At 44.0% G+C, this 27,912-nt stretch overlaps 1 protein-coding gene across 3 annotated transcripts in view; it reads left to right on the top strand.

The window, feature by feature from the left end:
• LOC124622627 overlaps positions 1–27,912 on the top strand; it is a 66,875-nt gene that overhangs the window by 16,570 nt on the left and 22,393 nt on the right. For 2 of the 3 annotated variants that reach the window (XM_047148396.1, XM_047148395.1), the window contains exons 1-2: positions 859–977; positions 16,242–16,456. In XM_047148396.1, coding sequence (XP_047004352.1) covers positions 875–977; positions 16,242–16,456 — 318 coding nt within the window. In that variant the 5' untranslated portion in view covers positions 859–874. Of the gene's footprint in view, positions 1–858; positions 978–16,241; positions 16,457–27,912 lie in introns of those variants that run through there. The other variant, XM_047148397.1, reaches the window with a different exon arrangement.

Raw genomic sequence — 27,912 nt, forward strand, 5'->3', positions numbered from 1 at the left:
GAATTTTGACTTCTAGTAAATGTCTTTTCTAGACCTGTAGGACCTGTAGTTTAGGGATTTTTTAGATTCCTGCATTTGCTGTTATTATTTGGAGGAAATGGAATTTGGGATCAAGATCTTTTACAGATACAGCATACTTTTCCCTATCCTATTTGTGGCCAACAGGCATATGCTAGAACTCTGAAGTTTCTACTAGTTTCATTTGTTATATTTGTTTTTATATCTCCATACGAAATTATCTTGACTTTTGTAGTTGAAACTTTATGCAGAACTTCTGTTAATTTATTGAAAAAAGTGTTCTCAGTATCACTGGGTGATCGCTACGCACACAAAATGATTAATTTCTTGGTGATACCAAGACCTGTTGATATTTCAAAGTGTTTGTCTTCACTTACTGAGCCAAGATCAGGTCTTGCTTTAAAATGTTTTCTACTATAAATACACGACACTCCACGGTTTGAAGCAGTCCTACAATAAGGGTCTATCCTTTTGTACAATGACAATACTGGTGCTGGATTTCTGTGTCTCTACTCAGTAGTCAGTGACACAATCTAATGTACAGTTCAAAGTTTGTAGTTAAACCTCAAATTACTGTATTATGTGTTTTATTAATTGCATGTTTTGATGAAAGACTTTTATGTCTGTGAATTGTCCCATGTCATGTTTCTCAATGGCTTCTTTTTGTTTATGACATTTAGTAAAGTTCCTCTGATCAGTCTATTCAAATCGCTATGATTCTAATATTACTTACTTTGCTTACAGTTTTGGCCTCTTTATCAAAGATGAAGTTTATACTGATGCCAACCGGTGGAGTTATGCGTCCCCTTTCGAAACGAATCTGTGGTTGGCAGTAATAGGAACAGTCTTGTTGTATATGATCTGGGTGACAGTCATGTATTATGCGTCTAATGACAATAATCCCCATAGTTCTGCGAAAGAAATTCGCATGGGAATATATGCAGCGTTTTGTCTGAGAGGTAAGTGTTATGGACACTTGAGTGAACATTTATACTGCGAGGGGCGTTCAATAAGCAAACACATTTTTTCTGAAATAAGATTGGTTTTGTTCAGGATTCTAGAACACCATATTATTCCCTACTCTTTTGTCTGAAAAGCCCTATTTTTCAATATAATCTCCGTTCAGTGCTGTGGTTTCACCTCACCTTACTAGGAGGGCCTGTATGCTCGCGTGGTACCACTCCACTGGTCGACGTCGGAGCCAACGTTTGGGTGCATAAATAACTTCCCCACCATCCACGTCTGCTACCCGTGGAGTGCATCATTCATCAGGCTGAACAAATGGAAGTCGTAAGGTGCGAGATCCGGGTAGTAAGGTGGATGAGGAAGTACAGTCCAGTGAAGTTCTGTGAGGTTCTGTGGATGCGCAGACTCGTGTGAGGCCTTGCGTTGTCATTCGTTTGCGTTTTTGTGGCGACAAACAAGTAGAAACCATTTCTTCAGTTTCCTGAGGGTAGCACAATACACCTCAGAGTTCATCGTTGCTTCCTGACGGAGAGCATCAAACAGAACAGCCCCTGAGAGTATCACAAGACCTTCGCCACATGGGGGTATTTGAACGTTTTCTTAGCAGGGGCCGATGACCTCAGAAGTTTGGTCCCATAAGACCTTACCACAAATTTCCAACAAAAAATTTTCTTCGTGTCAGAAATTCCGCACAAGTGGTTCTTCGTTGGCACAAACGGTTCTTCGTTGCCCTTTATGGTCTTCTGATAGGTGGCAGCAGGCATACGCATTTGAGTACTTCGGGTAGTGGATGAGTGTGTCTGCCCTACCGACAGAGACTTCCAGGTGTGCAGCGAGATGTTTGACTGTGATCCGTCGGTCAACTCGAAAGAGAGTGTCCGCACGTTCCAGCACTGCAGGAGTCCCAGCTGTGTGTAGTTGGCCGACTTGCTGAAGACTGCACAAGTTTGCGGGAACTTGTTCCGATGATGACAGTCGCCTCGCTCACCGACTCTCTGTGCTTTTGTTCACTGCCAGGTCCCCGTAGACATTCTGCAGACGCCTACGAATACCTGCGATGGTCTGGTTTTCCGCGAAAAATGAAATGAAATGAAATGATAGTATGGCATTGTTGGCCGGGAGGCCCCATTCGGGGGAGTTCGGCCGCCGTAATGCAAATCCTTTTTAGGTGACGCCACATCGGCGACTTGGGAGTCAATGATGATGAAGGACACACAACACCCAGTCCCTTGCCGGGAATCGAACCTGGGCCCACTGCGTGGTAGTCAGTAACGCTACCGCTACGCTACGGAGGCGGACTTTTCGCGAAAAGGAACTCAGTGAAAGCTCTCTTCTTGGACTCACCTTCATTGCTGACGCCATTTTGAAGGCTATGTAGGCCGGCCGGAGTGGCCGAGCGGTTCTAGGCGCTACAGTCTGGAGCCGCGAGATTGCTGCGGTCGTAGGTTCGAATCCTGCCTCGGGCATGGATGTGTGTGGTGCCCTTAGGTTAGTTATGTTTAAGTAGTTCTAAGTTCTAGGGGACTGATGACCTTAGAAGTTAAGTCCCATAGCGCTCAGAGCCATTTGAAGGCTATGTATGGCGCCGCCACCTATCAGAACTTCATGAAACTATAGGGGCTGAAGCGAGAATATTCCACGATGTCCCGCAAAAAATTCTTCGTTAAAAACCGACATTGGTAGAGGAAAAAATGTGTTGCATTACTTATTGAACGCTCCCGTACATTCGTTAGTTTAGTTGTTCAGCCACTTAAAATATTCCAATCCATACTGCGTGCAATCATGTAGCTGAGACAGCTTGTACAACCACACTGACGTGACATCTGAAGAAGACGAGGACACACTGCCCCCATGCCAACAGAGATCGGCGTCCGGCGACGGCCGCGACGCTACTTAGGACCCTGGATCGGCTTCCGACGTGGCGCTTCTCTGACCACCGCAACAGGTCTGCACCCAGAGGCGAGAGGCTGGTGGCTTCGGAAGGGGTAGGGGGGGAGGATATAAAGGCGGTACCTAGCAGATACCAGTTCCTACGCTGAGGAGGACCCAGAGGACGAACCCACACTTTTTGCCCCCGAGGACGTGGCAAAAGTAATTAGGTCTCTCCCCACAAAAAAGGCGCCAGGACACGACAGTGTCACCAATCAGTTAGTCAAAAACCTCCCGCCCTCGGCGATCACACACCCCGCGAACGTCTTCAACGAGATTACTCGTTCGCGCGAGTTCCCAGTTTGCTGAAAACACGCGGAAGTGGTCGCGATACACAAACCAGAGAAAGACCCTCTATTCCCGCAGCACTACAGGCCGATTAGCCTCTTGCCAACTCTTAGCAAGATCTATGAGCGCCTCATGCTAAAACCCATACAGGAACATTTACCAGAGAGCAACTTCTGCCGGACTTCCAATTCGGATTCCGGCAGAACCACTCTGCCCCACAACAGATCAGCCGACCAGAGTGGCCGAGCGGTTCTAGGCGCTACAGTCTGGAACCGCGCGACCGCTACGGCCACAGGTTCGAATCCTGCCTCGGGCATGGATGTGTGTGATGTCCTTAGGTTAGTTAGGTTTGAGTGGTTCTAAGTTCTAGGGGACTGGTGCTCAGAGCCATTTGAACCACAACAGATCATGAGAGTGGTCGAAGCAGACACAGAGGGCTTCAACCACAGAGGATACTGCGGGATAGTGCTACTAGACGCAACCAAAGCCTTCGACTCCGTATGGCATAGAGGGCTACTCTACAGGTTATACACACAAGGGTTCCCCGGGAACATAGTTAAGCAGATCAAAAGCTATCTCACGAATAGGACCTTCTCTGTCAAAGTAGAAACCGCCACCTCCACCAAAAGACGTATTCGTGCTGGGGTACCACAGGGATCGGTCCTGGGGCCCGTTTTGTACAGTCTGTACACTGCGGACACTCCAACGACCCCCTTGGTGCACACCACACAGTACGCTGACGATATCGCCTTTTACACTCGTAATGCGAATAAGGGCCTGGTCATTCGTAGGCTACAAAGGGTTTTAGATGACACAGAAACCTGGACCCCTCGCTGGCGCATTACCATCAATTCTGAAAAGACGCAGGCAATGCTGATCATCCGAAGGCTCGGAAGGCGCGGACCTCCTCAACGCCCCCTCCACCTTCACCTAAACGGAACTCAACTCCCCTGGCGCAGAACCGCCAAGTATCTTGGCGTAACCTTGGACTCTCTTCTTACGTGGAAACCCCACATAGACGAGGTCCACAGGAAGGTCTGCGCCAGAATGCCCATTCTATAGCCAATCCTCAACTCAACCAGTTCCATTCCCTGCTCTGTGGGTGTGAACGTATACCAGGCCCTGTTACGGCCATTAATGGAGTATGCACGCCCTGTGTGGGGATACGCGGCGAAGCAGCACCTGGACAAACTCCAGAGGCTGCAGAACCGCGCCCTCAGGAGGGCACTGCACCTACCCCTCGGATTCCCTATTGACGATCTGCACGCCGCAGCTGAAATCCCACTCCTAAAAGAGCGCTTCCAAGATCTGGCAAGGGCCTTCTATGAAAGCTCTTCCAGGTCAGGAAACGTCCTCATCCACTCCCTAGGCCGGTATGACATGTCCCGTGACAAGCACAAACGACCAATTACGATCTTCGACGATTAAGTCGAAGAGAAAATCCCCACACCCAATTCCTGATCCTCTTCCCCCCCCCCCACACACACAATATCAATCATCTCACCAACCCCAGGTAAGTACCAAACACATACAGAACAATCATCACATCACACAAACAACCAAAATCACAGAAATATACACACACACAAGTACCAAGTGGAGTAAAAGCCGCAAGGCTACAAACTCCTCAAAACACTTCCCCAAAGAGGGGAAAGTAACAGATGAGAGAGAGAGATACTAGCTAGTCATCAGGAACGTCTGAAGGTGGCAAGAACTAATATATCGCCTTTTGGACGAGCCGAGCATTGTTCAACATTTTCCTACGCTGCGAGAACCTAAAATCACAAAACAGCCTAGTATTTGTGACAAGCCAGGATACAGATGTCATCGCTGCTCGTTTCATTCGCAGGAATTTAAGCTGTGCTCTTAGGTTCCTCGGAAAAAACGAGACAAATGTTTATGCCAACCAAGATTACATGTGAAGGCATAGCTTTACCTGTTACTACATAGTATGTATATTGATTTAATACATTAATCACACCTCGTTCTGCGTTCGTGGTGTTGTGGCTGGTTGATTGTGTCTCATATCTTGTGGTCTTACTCTGTGCTGTGATTGCATGACGAGATCACGTCCTCTGATTGGCTGGCAAAGCAAATAGCGCAACGCAAACTCGATTTCAGTGCTTGCGAAGCTAACATACCATTTTTGGTGGATTTCGAACTAATGTTTGCGTATTACGAAAGTAAGCAGTTTAAATGGGACACGGCATTAAGGAGCTCTCCAAAACGGGCCATTTTGGTACGGTATGTTGTAGCAAAGAGAAAGGATGTGCGATACCGATACACAAAAACCTTTAAATTCTATTCTGTCATATGACGGTGTCATAACCGATTTTTTTTCGGGGGGGGGGGGGGGGAGTGGCTATGCGCATTCCTGTATAGCTTTTTTTGGTTGACATGTCACAAGGTGAGGTAATACGCGACTCCCGTGGACAGAATGCTCTCCGGACTATTGAATTAGGTTTTCTAGAAAGCTATTCTGTGGCTACGCAGGTAGATTACTGCAAGAACCAGTCAGTGGCCCGGGTGAAAGAATATGTTGGTGACGGGGAAATTTGTTTAACGACCTTGGACTAATTCACTTACCTGAAGCTGCAGCGCGAGGTGCTCCCTCGTGTGTGGCATTTTCTTTCGTGGAAATGCTCAAATGTTTCAGCATAGAACAAAAATTCGAAACAGAGGGAATGGGTACTACTAAAGCAATTAAAGTAACATAGTTCTTGTAATATCAACTCTGATCTGAAAATTGTTCTTTTAGGGGGCTGCACTATTCAAAAATGGTTCAAATGGCTCTGAGCACTATGGGACTTAACGTCGGAGGTCATCAGTCGCCTAGGACTTAGAACTACTTAAACCTAACTAACCTAAGGACATTACACACATCCATGCCTGAGGCAGGATTCGAACCTGCGACTGTAGCAGTCGCGCGGTTCCACGCTATAGCGCCTGGAACCGCTCGGCCACTCCGGCCGGCGGCTGCACTATTCTTGAACGTAACTTGAAATCACTTTCACAGACAAACTACATAAGGCTATCGATCTCTTTCTCATGAGTGTTAGCATGCTTTTCTGTTACGATACTCAATTCGTTTCTAAATATCGCAATGATTCGTTCATGGTCGCCGAATAATACACAGTATGGTATTTTCACTTTATCCTTATGATACGGTTCGCTGTTTAATCATAAGGCTCAATGAGCGCAGCACCGCAGACTTATACAAATATAGGTTATAAACATTGCGAAGTGTCTTAAATTATGCACTGAAATTTATCGATTGTTCTATTACGCAGGACATATGTACGTGCACTACCAAACAGCTGCCTTTTTCCGCTTACAAGCATTTTAATATTATGCACTATGCTTGGACGAGCGAGCCAAGCTCCTCCATCTCTCAATATCGGAGGATCCACTCTCTGGATCCGCTTGGCGGTCGCCACTGATCCATCGGTACCTAGAAATGCACTGAGGTCAGAAAACTTATGGATACCTCCTCATGCCGTGCCGGACCTGCTTCTCCCAAACGTACTGCAGCAACTCGACGTGGAATGGACTCAACAATCCTTTGGAGGACTCCCGCAGAAATAGTGAGGCATGCTTCCTCTATGGCCATCCAAAACTGCAAAAGTGTTACCGATGCAGGATTTTGTTCACGGACTGATCTGTCGATTGCGTCCCATAAATGCTACAGTCGAACCCTACTATCAGCTCATGTTACCATCCCACTACTTTCCAATCGTCTCGGCTCCAACTGATGTGGTCACGGGGAGAGGAGAGGTGCTGCGGGAGATGCTGTGGTGTTAGGAAAGGAACTCGCGTCGATCGTCTGCTGCCATAGCCCAATGACGTCAAATTTCTCCACACTGCCCTAACGGATACATTCGTCGTACGTCCAACATCGATTTATGCAGATATTTCACGTGGTGCTGCTTGTTCGTTAGCAATGACAACTCTGCACAAAAGCCGCTGCTCTCGGTCGTTAAGTGAAGGGCGTCAGTCACTCGTTCTCCGTGGTGAGAGCTAATGCCTGAAATCTGATATTCCCGGCACACTCTTGACATTGTGGACCTCGGAATACTGAATTACCTAAAGCTTTTCGAAACGTAATGCTCCATGCATCTAGCTCCTTCTACCATTCTGCGTTCAAGGCTGTTAATTCCCGTTGTGAGGCCATAAACACATCGGAAATCTTTTCACATGAATCACCTGAATATAAATAACATGTCCGCCATTGCACTGCCCTTTTATACTTTCTGTACGTGATACTACCGCCATCCGTATATGTGCATACTGCTATCCCATGATTTTGTCACCTCAGAGTATTTATAACGATGATGTGATACGGCCTCGTCACTTTTTTATGGAAATAAGTATTTAAATACATAAAAGCCGAAAAAATTGGAACTTATTAAAAGTGTAAGAAAAAGTGAGGTAACATTTAAAGTTGTTTCAGGGGAGATGCACATGAAACCTATAGGCCCTTTACCCCAGTGGAATGAATAAATTTGGTTCGATTGTTTGGAGGCAAGAGGTGTACACCAAAAACCGCAACATACTGAAAACACTATACGAAAAACACTAATAAAAGCCATTTTTTGGAAAACAAACACATGAAGAAAGGAGGTCTGAGAAACTGGGCACCATATATTACGGAAGGAATTAGAAACTTCTGGAATGTGTATGAGATATAAGTAGCGAGTTTTGCGATAAAGAACGAAGGATAATATAGAAACACTAAACATACAGGTCTGTTGTAAGGGTCATCGATCAGACCTTATAATATCATAAATAATTTTCATTTCCCAGAAGCTCACTTTAGTTGACAAAGTCGATTTCTAGATTGAATAGGTATAAACGTTTTTACTTCTAATTCTGTGTTAGTTTGTATTTCACTCTCATTTAGATTTATATGAAGCTTAGACACAGTTAAACACAATAACAGTAAAATTTCAAAATCAGATTCTAGTAAGATTTACGTCCAATAAATGTTTGCTTTTAGAAAATTCGCAGCAGTAATGCTTATCCAGAGCAGCAGTTTACTTCAACGTTCGTCTCCATGCGAGCTACCAACAAGCGTAAAGTTTCTCCCTGCTCCTCCCTACAAAACATGGTTTATTAGCAATACAGAAATTTTAACTTCACGATAATCTTGCAGTGTTTTCACAATGTGATCCTACACATACTACTGAAATACGAGGTCTGTTCAGAAAATAACGAACATTCTAAATTACGCCCCAATGTAGCTATTTAGAGATATGCGGCGAGAAGGTTGTCTTGCGCATTATCTTCTTTATAAGGACGTTTTCTAGGAGAGTTGATATCTCGTGTAGTTTTCGTGATATTTTTGATTGGAAAGTGTTTAAGTTTTCCTGGAGAGTTTTGAAATGTACTCTTTCTGTCTGAACAAAAAATCGCAAAAGTCGAGACGCTGTAAGAAGTTCCCTGACAGGTCGCAGCGCCGATGCCAGCTTTCAGCTGTTAAGCGCTAACGGCTGCAGGCGAAAACAGTTGCCGGCTACAGAGCTGTCAGCCCACTGCACCTGTCAGGGGTCAACTTACGCCGACTCAGCTATAGGGAAAACTTTTACAGAAACGTTCCCGCTTTTGAATGAGGCTTACGGAGGTCGTATGGAGTATTACAAATGGTTTCCACTATTTAAAAGTGGTCGTCAGTCAGTTAAAGATGATCGTCGATCAGGAAGGCTTTACACTTCGACAGATGACTCACCCATTCAGGAAATCAACGATTTGGTACGTGAAAATCGCCGATTGACTGTCAGAGAAACTGCAGAAGAGGCTAATCTTTCGGCTGTGTCGTAATATGAAATTTTGATTGGAAAAGTGAACATTCCTTAAGTTGCAGCAAAATGTATTCCTGGTTTGATGGCAGGATAACAGAAAGAAATCCGAGGGGACATTTGTCAGGAACTTCTTCAACTAGCAAGAGGCGATGAAACATTCATGAAAAGGATCATTGAGGGAGACGAAAGCTGGGCTTACGGCTACGACATTAAGACAAAAGTTCAGTCATCACAATGGATTGGCAAAGGACCCTCACACCCCTAGAAAGCCCGTCAGTCTCGATCCTGTGTCAAAGAGGTGGTTTCTGTTTTTTCATCTTTCATGGAATTGTGCATTGATTCTTGCCTCAAAGTGAATGAGTACCCGAATATTCTAGCAAGGCGTTTTGCAACGGTTACGTGAAAAATCCGCGCCGCGCGGGATTAGGCGAACGGTCTGAGGCGCTGCAGTCACGGACTGTGCGGCTGGTCCCGGCGGAGGTTCGAGTCCTCCCTCGGGCATGGGTGTGTGGTTTGTTCTTAGGATAATTTAGATTAAGTAGTGTGTAAGCTTAGGGACTGATGGCCTTAGCAGTTAAGTCCCATAGGATTTCACACACATTTGAACATTTTTTGAAAAATCCGCAAAAAGAGACCAGAGTTGCGGCAAGTCAACTCATGGTTCTTGCGCCATGACAATGCAGCCGCACATTCAGCTTTCTCCCTGCAACTTCCTTACTGGCCACACCTGGGTGCTTCAGATTTCTTCTTATTCCCAAAACTAAAATCGTTACTGTAAGGACGCCGTTTCAGATATTGATGACATCAAAGCAAATTCGTCACCGACCTTAAAGAACATCTCAAATGAAGCTATCCAGGACTGCTTCGCAAAGTGGAAACACAGCTGGGTAAAGTGTGTGATTAGGGGAGGGAAGTACTTTGAAGGCGACAAGGACCAATGATCTGCAAAATTAATAACGAGCTTTAAAAAAATAAAGTTATTTTTTCTGAACAGACCTTGTTTTTACGTTATACGTCTTAATACAGAACATGAAGAATTTATCTGCAGTTAATACAAAAGTATACACGGTCCAGTCACCTTGTGACCACCGCCTATGTTCGACGTCAATGTGCCGTACCACTCACAGACTGCTGCTGGCAGCACTAGCAGTGTAGGGTATATAGAGTGCGTCGCGAAAGGGGGGGAGGGGAGGGCACGGAAATCAGTGCAGTTTTTGACATAATGTGGAAACGAAGCGATTTATCTGACCTCCAAAAGGGTACGATCACTGGCTATCGGGTCAAGGGTGGAAGCAGTTTCGAAACGCCTATGTTTGGGCTTTCAAACCAATGGTGGAAGCATTTGCGAAACGGCAACGTTTATAAACTGTTCGCGTGCTGCCATGGTTAAAGAATACCGTGCATGGCAAAATGGCGCTATCCAAAACTAGTGCCGATTTAACTGTTGTTCAGCATAGGCCATAGATGACAGGGGTGAATAACGGCTGCGGAGATGTGTATGGGCAAATAGACGTGAAACTGTTGAAACGACTGACCGTCCAGATGAGCCAAGGGTCTACGAACAATGTCTCCGCAACGACTGTAGAGCGAACGTCGTTGCTAATGGGCCTCTACAGCAGGCACCTGATTCACGCACCCATGCTGACAGCTGTTCATCGGCGACGAAAGCCGGGATCTGCACGCCAGTACCGCAACTGGACATCCACTGAGTGGCGACAGGTGTTTTTTTTTTTTTCAGACGAATCGCGTTTTATGCTCTATCGGACGGATGACCAGTGTCGTGTACGGCGTGAAACGTCTGGAAGCAAAGGGAGCAGGCTGGAACAGGGAGCGTTATGTTCTGGGAAAGTTTTCCTGGCACTGCCTGGATGGTCTCGTCAATCTGGAAGGCACCATGGATTAAGATGAATACGTTTCTATCCTTGGGGACTGTGTCAACCCCCACGTGTAGTTTGTTCTTCCTTGGCAGGATGGCATTTACCAGCAGGACAATGCAATGTGTGACGCAGCTCGCAGTGTATGTGGATTGTTCGAAGAGCAACAGGATGAGTTTACTGCGCTCCACTGGCCATGAAACTCCTCGGATTTAAACGCAATCGAGAATCTGTGGGACCACCTCGATTGGGCTGCTTATGCCATGGTTCACCAACTGAGAAACCTAGCGCAGCTGGCCAAGGTACTGGAGTACGCGTGGCTCCACATCCACCTTCCAGATGCTCACTGCCTCTCTTTGTCCATATGTCGCAGCCGATCGCCCTGTAAAAGGTGTGTCTTCAGGCTTTTGGCAGTGTTTACACGCACAAATGTGATATAAACCATCAAGTCACATTAATGTGAATTAATACACTCGATTTAAAAGTAAAAATTTTCGTACTGACCCTAAAGTGTTATTTATTGTCGCCCCAGACAAAAGATTAATCAGTTCCAGAAGATACCACACTAATAATGTGTAGCCTTGACAATGGCCTCAATTCTGCGAGGAAAAGATCGACGAGTTTTCTCGGGTAATTCATATATAGCTGAAGGCATTCACTGCTGATGCAATCATTTATATCAAATTGTGGGGTTGTTGACTGCTAGGTTTCACCTCCTGTTCCAAATTAAGGTCCAGTGATTTAGCAGACCGGTCGAGGTGTGATACGGCGCTTGATAATTCGTCATCGTGGGAGTGACCACAGCATACTCATCATAAAGTAATGCAACACATTTTTTTTCTGAAAGCAGGTTGGTTTTATTCAGGATTCCAACACACCACATTTTCCCCAACTCTTTTGGCTACAAAACCCTATATTTCAACATAACCCCCGTTTAATGAGACGACCTTAGCCACCAGGCGCGGAGGGCCTATTTGCCCGCATCGTACTACTGTAATGGTCTTGCTGCACCAATAACCTCCCCATCACTCATGTACTGCTTCCAGCAGAATGCATCCTTCATTGGGGCAAATAGATGGAAGTCGGAAGGTACGAGATCCGGGATGTAGGGTGGATGTTTCTTGTTCGAAGTGATAACACATGTTTCATCGCTTGTGACGGTGTTCGACAAAATATCGTCACGATCAGCCTCGTTACGTGCAAGCAATTCCGCACAGATGTTCCCTTGTTGCTCTTTATAGTCTTAAGCGGCGAGGAACCCAGCGGGCACGCCCCTTTGAGTACCCCAATTGGTGGACGGGTGTGCCAACAGTACCAACAGAAACGTCCAGTTAAACAGCGAAGGGTTTGATTGTGAACAGTCGATCACTCCGAATGTGTGTCCGCTCGTTCCTATAATGCAGGAGTCACATCTGTGTGCGCCAGCCGGTGTGCAAAATATCTGAGAGGTTTGCCAGATTTTGTTACGAAAATGACAAACACCTCGCCCAACCACTCATCATGCTTTTGTTCACTGCCATGTCTCCGTAGACATTCTGCAAGTGCCTATGAATATCTGCGAAGCTCTGGTTTTCCGCCAAAAGAAACTCTATGACACCTCTCTGCTTGGAACGCACCTGCACTGCTGACGCCATTTTGAAGGCTAAGTATAGCGCCGCCAGCTATCGAAACTTCATGAAACTGGAGGGGCCGAAGCAGGAATATTCTACGTCATCCCGCAACAAATTCCGCTTTTTCCAACCGAAACTGGCCGATAAGAAATTTGTTGCATTACTTATTGAACGCCGCCTGTAGAAAAAAGGACAACTCTCGGTAACTGAGAATACTGAAACGCCCTACTTCATGTTTGGGGTAATCTGAATACGAGAGTCCAAATCATGATAAGAAAAACACGTCCAAAACATGACAGCCATCCCCAGCTTCACATGTACCGTCCACACACTGCGGATTAAACATGCCATTGGACCGTCGATGCACTCTACAGCTTTCATCATTTGAAAATACGCAAAATTGTTACTCGTCGGGCCATACTACACGCCTCCATCCACCTACTGTCCAGTTTGTGTGTTGTCTGTCGCACTGAATACGCGCAACTTTAAGTGGCTCTATGGGTAACGGCCTTTTGTGAGGTATCCGAATCGAAATGTCCAGTATGTGCACTTGCCTCCGCAATGGTTGGGGTGGATCTGAGTTCATTGACAATCAGCAGTTCGTGTCGGGTTTGAAACCAATTGTTATTGGAAAGGCGTGATGCTAGTCTCTGGTCCCTGTGGGTTAGGGAATTTTTGCTTCTCTTAAGTTGCATTACATGTGTGCGAGCTGTACACAGTTCCTTGTAGGAACGTTGGACGGTCTTCTTTAGTACATCAAAAGATCCAGCAACTTCATTTAAGGCACTACCATCGGTACTTCCAGACACGACAGCTCCTTTCTGCTATTCTTTCACGATCCATCATACTACGTTGAATCTATACAACTAGCGAAAACACATCACTTCATTGTCACGAGTTATGCCAATGGTGGAGGGTCACGTGACTTACTGGTACCAATCATGCACCATCTATAGCGTTCCTGAGCGACCAGTGTGCTCTCATAAAGGAGCAACAATTTTTTTGTTCCATAAGGCAACAGACGATTTTTTTGTTACAGGCTTTGTTGAAATAAAGTTCCAGTTCCATACGCTACACACCGACGTACGATGTTCACACGAACATGTCTAGATGAAAGGCTTATCTACAATTCTGAACAAAGTAATTCTACCAAATGACCCAAGTAATCAGACTGGCAGATATCTCGCACCATGGGCAGCTTCTCATCTCTGTAAGAGCTTATTTACACTATCTGATCAAAACTGTCCTGACACCTATAGTGAACACCCTTCCCCTTTATGTCGGCTTGGACACTGCTGGGAACACTTTCAATGAGGTGTCTGGAGGTCTGTGATACTCTTCAAGATCCGAAATCAGAGAATGCAGTCATTCTAGACGCTGGGATCTGGAGCGAAGTCGACATTCTAACTCTGCCCAAAGGTGTTCCATTGCGTTCCTGCCGGGACTCTGGGCAGGCCAGACCATTTCGAGAATGATATTGTCCACAAAACGTTGCCTCACGCATGCTAATTTATGGCAGGATGCATTGTCACGCTGTTACGATCATCGTCTCCGAAGTGTTCCTCTACTGTGCACAACACCCAATACTGTAAAAGGTGTTAACATCTTCCACATTTAGCCCTTTTTTAAGCGCAATAAGGGGACCACATCCTAACCACGAAAAACACCACCATACCACACTTCACCTTGTCCGTATCTCACTGTTGTTACTACATGTGATGGCACGTAACGTTCTCCAGGATTCCGCCAAACCCAGACCCTTCCATCGGATTGCGACAGGGATCCAGCCATCCACTGTCAAACAGGGTCGCTCTTTGCTCCACCTCAGCTTCGCTCAGCATTGATTACAGAAATGTGTGGCTTATAAGGAGCTGCTCGACCGACCTGCCCAGTTCTTTTTAAAGCCCTACACACATCACGCTAGTTGAACTGTTGGTAGCACTTTGGAACTCACGAGCGATTGATTTCATGCAATTACTTAAAACCGCCCACCACACTGCTGTCCCACATGAGGTTTTCCTGGTTTGGGTTTAGCTGTGGTTGTTTCTTCGCATTTCCACTTCGCAATCATGTCATGGGAATCGACTTGCAGAACTGCAGGTAGGCTGAAATGTACTTGATGTATTCGTTACCCAGGCGACACCCAGTGACTAGTCCACGTTCGAATGTTCGAAGTTGCTAAGCTCTCCTGACCGACCCATTCTGCTGTTATCGCTGCACTACTTGCACAGTCGCCGCCTCCTTTTATACTCGCGGGACTGCCTCTCATCACATTTAGTGGCCAATTCTGGATTACCTAGAGGTGTTCGGATACTTTTGATTAGGTAGTGTAGATACTGTACGAGGTGCGACAATAAAGTAAGGAGACTGATTTTCTTTGCAAGATGTGGCAACCCTGCAGGCTTGCGTAGGTACAATATCTTCGACCTTGGTCTATAAGCTGCTTCTAGTCCACGCTGCTTCTAGCCCAATCGGCACATCGATACAACTGCTCAGTCGTGAGTTGTGACGTAATAAGTTAACACGTGTTTGTGTCTCTCGTCACGGAAATGGAACCGCATAATATGCGCAACGGTATGCCACTTCTTTTTGCATTAAATTCGGTGAAAACATGACGACAACTTACGGTAAGCTTCAGAAGGCTTTTCGAGAGGAGGTTATGTCAAGAGCTCAAGTTTTTCGTTATTATAAAATGTTTAATGAAGGCAGAACGAATGTTGAAGATGAAGACCGCAGTGGACGACCATCAACCTCACGGACAGATGTCAACTTGGCCAGGGTGCATGAACTCGTACGAATGATCGAAGATTATCCGTGAAAATGATAGCAGAAGAACTGAACATCAACTGTCTGATAATAACTGAAGATCGTGGTATGAGAAAGATTTGCGCAAAAATGGTCCCCAAAAACCTCACACCACAACAACGAGAAACACGGAAAAATGTGGAAGCCGATCTGTTACAGCAAACGGAAATCAATCCAGAATTGTTGAGCCGTGTTATCACTGGTGATGAAAGTTGTTTTTTTTTCAGTACGATCCAGAGACAAAACGCCAAAGTTCGCAATGGTGCTCAAAGGAATAACCCAGACCAAAAAAAAGCTCGCATGTCAAAGTCAAAAGTGAAATGCCTGATTGCGTGCTTCTTTGATTCCAAGGGAATTGTTGATAAAGAGTGGGTGCCTCCTGGTCAAACAGTTAACCAATATTACTACAAAGAAATTTTAGAAAGACTTCGTAAAAGAGTTCTTCGTGTCTGTGCCAACATTGCTGATAATTGGATTCTGCATCATGATAATGCGCCATCCCATACTGCTCTGTCAGTACAGCAATTTTTAACGTCAAAACAAATTTCAGTACTACCACAGCCACCTTATTCACCAGATATCGCTCCATGCGACTTTTTTCTATTTCCAAGAATCAAAACGGTGGTCAAGGGACACCATTTTCAAACAACACAAGATGTCCAAAAAGCTATGACGAGGGTCTTGGAGGATGTTACAGAAGATGAGTTGCAGAAATTGTACCATCAATGGCACAAGCGCTGGAAAAAGTGTGTGCAATCAGAAGGGAGCTACTTTGAAGGAGACAACACTAAACTTGACTAAAACGGTAAGCAACGTTTTTTTTCACATCAGTCTCATTACTTTATTGTCGCACCTCGTATTTCTTGTGTATTCGATAAAGGTGCAGCTCCAGTTTCTTCTTTCTTGTCGTTCTTCTTCGTGATGCGAATACAGTTACCACTTGTCTGTCGCAGGTTACAACGTGCACCTGGAACGGTGGTCTCTTCGCCTCGTCTACATGTCGGCTTTCGTCACAGCCGTAATCCTCAACGCCGCTTACTGCGCCAGAGTTGTCTCTCACCTGGCCAATTCGAACAGATCTCTGCCTTTCACAAATCTGGAGGAGGCGTACGCTTCTGGCTACGAAATACAAGTCGTGCCCGGAACATCTGCTGCTGAGACGTTTCAGGTATTCCTCACACATATAATTTGAAAAATAATCCTGAGCTAAATCATTTTTGCAGTGATTTGATTAGATTTAACTGCAATACAATACAGAACAAAGATAATGCGGTTAATCTGATATGTGTGTTTCTGCTCAGTCAAGTTGTGTAAGATATTTTTCAGAACTCCGGCAGATTGAAAATATGTGCTGCATCGAGACTCGAAATCGTACACAAGATATTGCACAAACCTCCAAACACACAACCAAATAAGGACATATTAGATAAAAGTGGTGGTGACGAAACTGTGTTTGTCCTTTCGGCACAACATTCAAGGGACGTCTGGCGCAGATGTATACAAACAAGACGTTGAACACTCACTTCTCCATTGAAATACGTAGACCACGCTCAGAGGGTGCCACTGCAAGATGATTTATAGTATTTATCACCTATATTTTAAGGACTCTCGGTAGATGCGACACTGATCCACAGCGCTAGTTGCAACGCGTACATCTCAACATTCACGACACAATCAGTTACTTCCTATATTGTTGATTCATATAAATATGATCTCCTATGCACGTTACAATTATGGAGATGACAATAAATATCGTACACCGTACAACAAAGTGAGAACCGCTAAATTAATACGACTCAGAATTTTTTCCCTGCACATCTGAGGTCCTCTTTCTAATTTTGGGGCTTAAAGCTTTAGATCACTAAGTTATCGAAGGAAGATGAAAGCAATATCGCTACATCGACAGATGAAAAACGTTACCAAGTGATAAAACCTATTTAAGCTTGAAATTATATTTTTAAAATGTTGTGAAGCATATGACAAAGAACGCGTGAACCGTCACTGCGTTTCCCTAAGAAGAGATAAGAATTGAAAAAGTACCAGATCACAATCTTAGAATGTCTGGGTCAGCTTGCGTTTAAAATCAGCCATCTTTAAATTAACAGATAGTGTGTTACGTATTAATTACCATGCATTGGATTGGAACAGACAGCATTTTTTAAGTACTTCAGATATGCACTGGGTCAAGTTTCCAGAAGGATGCTGAAACATGATATTTAGGTCTGTGCTACAGAAATCAGGCACGAAATTTTATAGTGAACTGTGCTATTACCCCACAATGGCAGCAAGTACCTAGATTTAAATCAGTTTATTACATCACATAAACAACGAGTCACACGTTCCCCTATTCCACTGGCAGAACGATCTACATCACGTTTATTGATACAGTGGTCAGACACTGGACACGTATATGGCACGATGACAATTGAAATCCTTAACCGGCCACCCAGATTTAGCTGCCCTGTGGATTCCTCAAATATCTTAAGGAAAATGTTCATTAGGCTGTCTTCTCACAGGACGCAGGGCCCACGAGAAATACGGGCCCCGCACCGAGCTTGTAATGTCACACTAGTCGCCTTGCCTTCAATACTTCTTGAACACTCGGCTCTGTGCAGGGCCCACAGGAATTCAATATGTCAATGAAAGAAATGTCTTAAGTTTGTCGTATATTACCAAGAACATGGACTTAAGAATTATTAAACTCATCTGAAATAGTAACTCACTCCCATCAGGAGACGGCCACTGGAACTCATAAGACCTGTAGTGTCACGTGCTATGACGCACGCCATGGGCTCATATACCTCACTGGCAATGACGAGGAGCTGGTGACGTCACAGTGTGCAACTAATAATTCCACTACATTATGAGGCGTCAAAGGAAGAATCTGCCATGCCAGCTTTTTGCCTCATGGAGAGAACTGTGGCCAGTGAGATACAACATTGGTTTTAGGCCACAAGCGTAACTTAGGAGACGCTATATTGTATGAAGTTATAATATGGAGTTGTACTCCATGTTTGTTGGTTTTTATACTGTAGCAGACATAGAATCAATATAAGCTATTTCAAAGCACAAGCACATTGAGGATCTCATGAAAATCAATGGTTTGTAGTACGATTTTTTACATTAAATTGACAGAAAACTACATATTGGTAATTAAAGGCTTTTCGTATTGTAACTTGTGTACTAAGAGAGTATGTCATTTCATTGCTATGCACAATGAGAATTTATGAAAAGTGTGTCACTTCTGGTACAATTTGTCAGAGTTAAATATCAAATAAAGACATTCAGATATTTGTGGTTACAGCCTTTAGCTATTTGTAAAAATTACTTCGATACTGAATTTAGGTTCAAACTGTAGTATGAGCGATAGTGTCATAAACCGCGAGCAGTAGGGCAAGGCCGTTTTCAGCACACATTGCGGGTTGCCTATATCAGGGATAAACCTATTGTTCTCATTTGATTGATAGGTCCTTAACCTATTGTTCTGCTAAGAGGATTAAGACATCCTGGGGATAATCCATCCTTTTGATGAACAGGTTATGACACCCTGGAGATAATCCTTCCTTTTGGTTGAGAGGTCCTTAACTGCTCCCCCACCCCTCCCCATCCTCCTCCTCCCCCTCCACCTCCTCCTTCCCCATCCCTCTGGGAACACCTATCGCTGATACAAGCACACTTTTGATACCAGTTTGATTGACTAATTAATTAAATCGATCAATTAATTAAATCCACCCTCTGGGAAAACTCCCAGCCCTCCCCCTTCCGGAAATTGGCGGAAAAAAACTCAGCTGATCGGCCATTTGGAGGGAAATCGCTTGCAGTGTACGGAATATTGTTTAAACAATTTAGACGATGTGTCGAATATTGTTTATTTAAACAATTTTTGAGATACAAGGTGGTGTATGTAATATAGTTTATTGATTTAGTTAGAGAATTTGTCGGGAAATTGACTGCAATGTATGGAATACTCTTTATTTAAACAGTTTGTGGGTGACAAGGCAATAAGGAATATTCAAACAATTGTGGCGCTTTTTTATTCTGATTGAGCATGGAAACGCTGAGTGGGCTTATTTTATATTTTCTGCTGGAGTTAGGGATGTTAAGGCTCTTATTTTTCATTTTCCTAACTTTTCGAAGCATACTGGTATCTAAACACAGACGGGAATATCAGGACAATGATATATGTGAAAGTTCATGACATACGAGGTGCGACATTAAAGTAATGAGACTGATTTTCTTTGCAAGATGAGTCAACCATGCAGGCTTTCGTAGGCACAGTATCTTTCACCTTTGTCTATAAGCTGCTTCTAGTCCGAGCGGCACATCGATGCAACCGCTCAGCCGTGAGTTGCGCTGTAATAAGTTAACATGTGTTTGTGTCTCTCCTCACGGAAAAATGTGGCAGCCGATCTGTTAGAGCAAACGGAAATCAATCCAGAATTGTTGAGCCGTGTTATCATTGGTGATGAAAGTTGGTTTTTTCAGTACGATCCAGAGACAAAACGCCAAAGTTCGCAATGGTGCTCAAAGGGATCATCCAGACCAAATAAAGCTCGCATATCAAAGTCAAAAGTGAAATGCCTGATTGCGTGCTTCTTTGATTCCAAGGGAATTGTTGATAAAGAGTGGGTGCCTCCTAGACAAACAGTTAACCAATATTACTACAAAGAAATTTTAGAAAGACTTTGTAAAAGAGTGCTTCGTATCCGTGCCAGTATTACTGATAATTGGATTCTGCATCACGATAATGCGCCATCCCATACTACTCTGTCAGTACAGCAATTTTTAACCTCAAAACAAATATCAGTACCACCATAGCCACATTATTCAGCAGATACCGCTCCCGTGCGACTTTTTTCTATTTCCAAGAGTCAAAACGGTGGTCAAGGGACACCATTTTCAAACAACACAAGATGTCCAAAAAGCTGTGACGAGGGTCTTGGAGGATATTACAGAAGATGAGTTCCAGAAATGTTACAATCAATGGCAGAAGTGCTGGAAAAAGTGTGTGCAATCAGAAGGGAACTACCTTGAAGGAGACAATACTAAACTTGACTAAAACGGTAAGCAACATTTTTTTCACATCAGTCTCATTACTTTATTGTCGGACGTCGTATTTCGAAACTCATTGCCGCTTTCTGCAGACGGGCAAATTACGAGAATTTCATCGGCAAACTACTTTGTACAGCTCGAGAAACATTCACACTTATTGCACTGACAGTTAAACCCTGCAAAAGGGATCTATATATCATGAATGGAACGAAGTGTGGTACAATAGCCACCGTTTGAGATCTCCCGTGTGTGTGTCTATCGTCAGGGCGCCGCCACAAAGGTCAAAACAGTCCAATGTTCTAATTGCAGATCACGTTACTAAACCGATCACGGACCGGATATCGACCTCCTTTGATCTCGCATCCCCTAATCAAAGCATCAAGCGGCGGCATTTTGTTGATCGGCAAATTCCAGACTCGCTTCACGTCTCTATGTCTCTCCGGAGGTCACTTCCTGCTTGTCTGTTTGAACCTAAGTCTCCAAACACGAAGATGGAGGTGTTTATCTCTCCTCAGAATACTGTATTCCTGTTGCTTAATGCTGGACACGAAGGTTACGCTGACGCAGTTTTGATATCAGTAGAATGAAACAATCCATTTGCACTACCCTGCCAAATTAATTGTTTAGCAATTTGCAGGAGTTAAATAGATCGCTTAAAACACTCACTTCCACTTCACGATGATCCTTCTTCATAATAAAACATATTTTCAACGTTTGAGTATCACACGCAAATATTACGCAAATCAAGTAATGAAATTTCCGTCGCAAATAGATCGTAACGCCAAATACGAGGGTTGGAACTTAAATAGTGGCAACTATTTATTCACAACCGGTACAAAGTAGTTACATGTTTGCATCTGTTACTGTCCTTCAAAGTAGTCACCAGCGTTGTGTAGAACCCGTTGCCTGCGATGTGGAAGGCGTAGTATACCGTTAGCAGAACCTGTTCTGTTGATGGTGCGAATGGAGCGGTCTAAAGTTATGGTTATTCTCGTGTACGACTGTGGTGTTATCCTGCATTACGTTCCTCCACGGCAGACCATCAATGCACAGTTTTACTGGTCGTTTTTGGACATCGCCTGCGACTAGCTTTGCGAAAGAAGCGGCGACACTTTCTGCGCAACCCACCCATCATTTTGCACGACAATGCGCGGGCGAGTATAGCACAAGCTGTGGCTGCTCTGTTCGGTCGATGGGACTGGGAAGTAGTGCACCATCCACCATACTCCCCGGACTTAAGTCCTTGTGACTCTGATTTCAATCCAAAGATGAAGGAATCACTTCGTGGCGTTCGCTTCAGAACTGTTCCAAAGATTCGACAGGCAGTAGACCGCTTCATTCGCACCATCAACAGAAGAGGCTCTTGTAACCTCCCAACAGATAAATTCCGTAACCTCGCAATAAAAATGTGACTAACCTCTCAATAAAAATGTGACTCATATATAACCTTTCAATAATCAACTGACTGTGGATCTAAACTGGTAAATCTGGATGCCAGCAGTGCTGCGTCATGGCCCTCAAAAGTCATTCTGAATAAACTGAAAATTCTTACCTCAGTGACGCCGCTGGATAACGCGTATATATCTGCTCCTATAAGAAATTTTTGTGGCACAGCCGAGTGCAACGCTGGCCACTAGATTTTGTTATGTATGAAAAATCAACTGATTTTATTTACGATAATTGGCATGACTATGGATGGGTGAAATTAGTAAAAAATTTAAATTCAGATGAATGACTGTCAAAAGTTATCTTTATAAGAAAGATTATTATTCAAAGATTTTTTTTTTTTGAAAACTTTTAGCCGGCTGCGGTGGTCTCGCGGTTCTAGGCGCGCAGTCCGGAACCGCGCGACTGCTACGTCGCAGGTTCGAATCCTGCCTCGGGCATGGATGTGTGTGATGTCCTTAGGTTAGTTAGGTTTAAGTAGTTCTAAGTTCTAGGGGACTCATGGTCTCAGATGTTAAGTCCCTTAGTGCTCAGAGCCATTTGAATCATTTTGAAAACTTTTACTTAAGATTTTGATATAACAATAGTTCAAAAATCAGTTGCAGCAATTAACATATGCGCGCGGCAATAAATAATAAAATATTTTGGTTTTACCTTATGCTACATCGCTTAGGCACTGCCATCGATCTCCACGACCGGCGTTGGTAATTCCATACAGGATACAAGTGCTCTCTGTGAACTATACAACTCGACAACTGCTCTCTAAGAGCGACCTGACGCAACCGCCCGACTGCGAGCTACTGCTAACTACTGCTGCCGACACTGCTCTGGTCTGTGATTCTACTGTAACTTCCATATCGCAGGCAGCGCGTGAGCAATCCATCGAAGTTACATCTGCTCGAGTGCGCTAGCAATAAATTCCTTAGCCATGGACCTCTTACACTCTGCTAATGGTATACTACGCCATCCACATCGCTGGCGACGGTTTCTACGCAACGCTGGTGACTACTTTGAAGGACAGTAACAGGTGCAAACATATAATACTTTTGTATCGGTTGTGAATAAATAGTTGCCACTATTTAAGTTCCAGCCCTCGTATATACGGTGTCTTGTATGCGCCCACCTCCACCACAACACTTACGCTAAACATATCTGATAAAAAAATAAAAAAAAATCCTGACGATCACGCAAACTCGCGGTCACGAAGCACGTACGCCGGCTGCAGGTATCCCCGTCCGCGCTGGCTGGGAGAGAGAGACCCACACCCGAACGCTTGCGTGAACGGAATAAAACTATTGGAAACAATACACTGACTAAACCAGAGGTTGTACAGAGTTTCAGGGAGAGCATAAGCGAACAGTTGACAGGAATGGGGGAAAGAAATACAGTATAAGAAGAATGGGTAGCTTTGAGGGATGAAGTAGTGAAGGCAGCAGAGGATCAAGTAGGTAAAAGGACGAGGACCAGTAGAAATCCTTGGGTGACAGAAGATATACTGAATTTAACTGATGAAAGGAAGAGCAAAATGGCTAAGCAGGGATGGCTAGAGGACAAATGTAAGGATGTAGAGCCTTGTCCCACTAGGGGTAAGATAGATACTGCCTACAGGAAAATTAAAGAGACCTTTGGAGAAAAGAGAACCACTTGTATGAATATCAAGAGCTTAGATGGAAACCCAGTTCTAAGCAAAGAAGGGAAAGCAGAAAGGTGGAAGGAGTATATAGAGGGTCTATACAAGGGCGATGTACTTGCGGATGATATTATAGAAATAGAAGAGGATGTAGATGAAGATGAAATGGGAGATATGATACTGCGTGAAGAGTTTGACAGAGCACTGAAAGGCCTGAGTCGAAACAAGGCCCCGGGAGTAGACAACATTCCATTGGAACTACTGACAGCCTTGGGAGAGCCAGCCCTGACAAAACTCTACCATCTGGTGAGCAAGATGTATGAGACAGGCGAAATACCCTCAGACTTCAAGAAGAATATAATGATTCCAGTCCCAAAGAAAGCAGGTGTTGACAGATGTGAAAATTACCGAACTATCAGTTTAATAAGTCACGGCTGCAAAATACTAACGCGTATTCTTTACAGACGAATGGAAAAACTGGTAGAAGCCGACCTCGGGGAAGATCAGTTTGAATTTCGTAGAAATATTGGAACACTTGAGGCAATACTGACCGTACGACTTATCTTAGAAGCTAGATTAAGGAAAGGCAAACCTACGTTTCTAGCATTTGTAGACTTAGAGAAAGATTTTGACAATGTTGACTGGAATACTCTCTTTCAAATTCTAAAGGTGGCAGGGGTAAAATACAGGGAGCAAAAGGCTATTTACAATTTGTACAGCAACTATGTAACGAAGTAGGGTTGCCCACTGCTATCCTGTTTTGGTTTTACACTCCTTCAGTAACTTAGTTAAGCAATGAACTTTTCTTTTTTTTCATTTTCACTACTCAGATTCCGACTACAGATTCTGTGGCCTTCAGCCCCATAGCACAGAATTCAGAAACAGTTTAAATAAAATTCCCCTGGTAAAATCTATTATTTCAGTACATTCTAATGGCTATTCTGAAAGTAATGAGCTAATTACTTTTATTCAAAATGCATCCTATTAAAAGTTATGAACAATGACGTATATTGTACAATACATATTAAGTAAAATTCGAGTGAGGTAATAAATCGAATTCATCTATGACTGTATCCAAAAGAAAGCCTAAATTTTACTGATTCCAGCAAATTGTTTAAATTAATCTAAAGTCTATTAGTTAAACAGATATTAAGACTTGAGATCTGTAGCCTGTATTGCTTTCAGTGCCAATTGTGACCAAACTACTGAATAATTCCGAGATCTGTTTTGATACTTTTGATACCTATATTTTTTCTACGTAAAATGACTCCAGTCTCAACTTTGTAAGTGCATTAATTAAGAATTAAGTAAATTTGAATAAGTAAAAATTATTGTTCAGGAGGGCTGCTCTGGTTATAAGTCTGGAATTCCCACTGCGGATGCATAAGTTAGTTCTGCGTATTTAAATTGGTACAGCTCACTCATGTTATTTAAGTAATAAAACCCAATAGTTAACTTCAAAACCAATTATAATGGATCATTTTAACCCTGGAAAATTGTAAACTATAATATATTAAAAGAAATAGTCAAATATTCAATCACTCGTTTATATAAGGTCCGAGCTGGTGCAGTTCTCAGTTAGTTCTCGGTCAGATTCACATGGAGCAAAAGTGCGGCAAGTCGGTGCCGGAATGTGATGTGATAATACTTGAAACAGAAGCTTAACTTTTCCGGTCGGTACCAAAAAAGTGTAGTTGTATTCGGTTTTGAACATAACGCGTATTGTGAACATTGTTAAAGACTGGAAGTTTTTGACCTACCTAATGTGACGATTATTAAGTGTAAGAGGTCTGGTCACATGAATATTGTTTGTGCGAGTGATAACAAATAAATCGCGCTGTGGTTGTCATAAGTGTTCAACAATGAATACGGTCTTTACTTTTGATTTTGGAAAACATAATCTAGGATCCTGGCTTCTTAATTGCAGTGTGATTTAGGTGAGACCGACGCAGCTACCGAGAAGACAATATTGAATAGGCAAAGCAAGGTAGGTCAGGAACACTGCGCACTATCTACTGGGTGAGGAAATGTTTCACTACATCCGGTTGTGACGTGAACTTTAAGTGGCACTAATACAAGGACTCAGCCCGGCACGTTACAACCAGATTGCAGTTATAAGAGTCGAATGACATGAAAGGGAAGCAGTGGTTGGAAAGGGAGTGAGACAGGGTTGTAGCCTTTCCCCGATGTTATTCAATCTGTATATTGAGCAAGCAGTGAAAGAAACAAAAGAAAAATTCGGAGTAGGTATCAAAATCCATGGAGAAGAAATAAAAACTTTGAGGTTCGCCGATGACATTGTAATTCTGTCAGAGACAGCAAAGGACTTGGAAGAGCAGTTGAACGGAATGGACAGTGTCTTGAAGGGAGGATATAAGATGAAAATCAACAAAAGAAAAACGAGGATAATGGAATGTAGTCGAATTAAGTCGGGTGATGCTGGGGGAATCAGATTAGGAAATGAGACACTTAAAGTAGTGAAGGAGTTTTGCTATTTGGGGATCAAAATAACTGATGATGGTCGAAGTAGAGAGAATATAAAATGAAGACTGGCAATGGCAAGGAAAGTGTTTCTGTAGAAGAGAAATTTGTTAACATCGAGTATACATTTAAGTGTCAGGAAGTCGTTTAAGAAAGTATTTGTATGTAGTGTAGCCATGTATGGAAATGAAACATGGACGATAAATAGTTTGGACAAGAAGAGAATAGAAGCTTTCGAAATGTGGTGCTACAGAAGAATGCTGAAGATTAAATGGGTAGATCACATAACTAATGAGGAGGTATTGAATAGGATTGGGGAGAGGAGAAGTTGGTGGCACAAGTTGACTAGAAGAAGGGATCGGTTGGTAGGACATGTTCTGAGGCATCAAGGGATCACCAATTTAGTATTGGAAGGCAACGTGGAGGGTAAAAATCGTAGAGGGAGACCAAGAGATGAATACACTAAGCAGATTCAGAATGATATAGGTTGCAGTAGGTACTGGGAGATGAAGAAGCTTGCACAGGATAGAGTAGCATGGAGAGCTGCATCAAACCAGTCTCAGGACTGAAGACCACCACAACAACAACATTGATCAGTCGGGAATTTGCCGTCGCGATTGGGTTTTTAAAGGTACTATAGACTTTCTAAACTGATTCTCTCTACTACATTCGGAAGGAGGGAGGAAGGTCGTACTGTGTGACAGAATAGAAACTGCAAATACTACTGCAAGACAGAGTCCACTGCGATGTACCGAGAAGCGCTAAACACGAAGCACTTAGACCGCGATCCAGTGTATAGCAGTAAGCTGTCATGGCTAGTTGTCGGAGACGGCTGAAACACTCGCACATCCCGCGCACACCTGTACCGAGGGCCACACACAGAGCGCCAAACCCCTCGGACGCCACCGTTATCAATGTTCAGGGACGGGAGAATGTACACCCGCGGCCGCAGTCACGGTCATGGTCGCGCGTCAATGCCAGAGTGCACCAACCCTGGCCATGGAGGGCATCCGGGGATGATTGGAGTGGTAGGAATTCGGATGTTATCAATACTCACCTGCCCTCGCTGTCGTGGGCGAGATCACACAGGTAGGGCCATTCCTTGCAAATGTCAAAGGCCGGTTGCTGACTCCTCGTGACCGCCCTTTCAAGCAGCCGCGATGCCTGTGAAACGAGCAGCAGCAGTTTGGACGCATACAGTAGCTCTAAACAATTCCACCCCAAAAATAGACCACCCACTTTTAAAAACCCACTTTACCCAATCCGAGGCAACGATGTTGTTGACCATGCATCTCGAACTTCTCATGCGAAATGTGAATCCCTCCCGTTTATCTGAGTTATTTTCGTAGGTAGAAGAAATCAGACAATACACACCTCACATAGCTAAAGTGGCCGCCCCCTGTAGATGAATGGTGTCGGCAGGGAAGCTCAGCGTGTTCGTCAGAGGGTTAGCTGCCCTCTGTAATAAAAGAAACTGAGTTAACCGATCAACGACGAACTTAAACGGGTGTCGTACGTCGTCCGCCCCGAGCAGATGCAACAAACGAAATCGAACAAAATGAGATTAATAATGAAAAAAAGTGTGGACAGCGCGACAGAATGTCACTCCTAAAGGCCCGGGTTCGATTCTCGGATTGGTCGGAGATTTTCTCCGCTTAGGGACTGGGTATTGTGTTGTCCTAATAATCATTTCATCCCCATCGACACGCAAGTCAGCAAAGTGGCGTCAAATCGAAAGACTTGCACCCAGCGAACGGCCTACCTGACGGGAGGTCCTAGTGACATGACATTTTTGTTTATCGCTAAAGTATCGTCACTTGTTGTCAAAATCCTGTAGAAGACTATGGCTTAGGCTGTATTCCCTCTAAGTATTCTTTCATCCGACAGAAAAATATCTTTTCTTGTCTGTCACATTCTGCGTCACAGGACTAGAATATTAAACTCATTTTCGACTATTGATGGAGAGCTAAGATCTACCACTGTCGCAGGACGCCTCCTCACTTTCGGACTCTCTT

Source organism: Schistocerca americana, chromosome 7 (assembly GCF_021461395.2).
Source record: "Schistocerca americana isolate TAMUIC-IGC-003095 chromosome 7, iqSchAmer2.1, whole genome shotgun sequence".
Taxonomy (NCBI): Eukaryota; Metazoa; Arthropoda; class Insecta; order Orthoptera; family Acrididae; genus Schistocerca; species Schistocerca americana.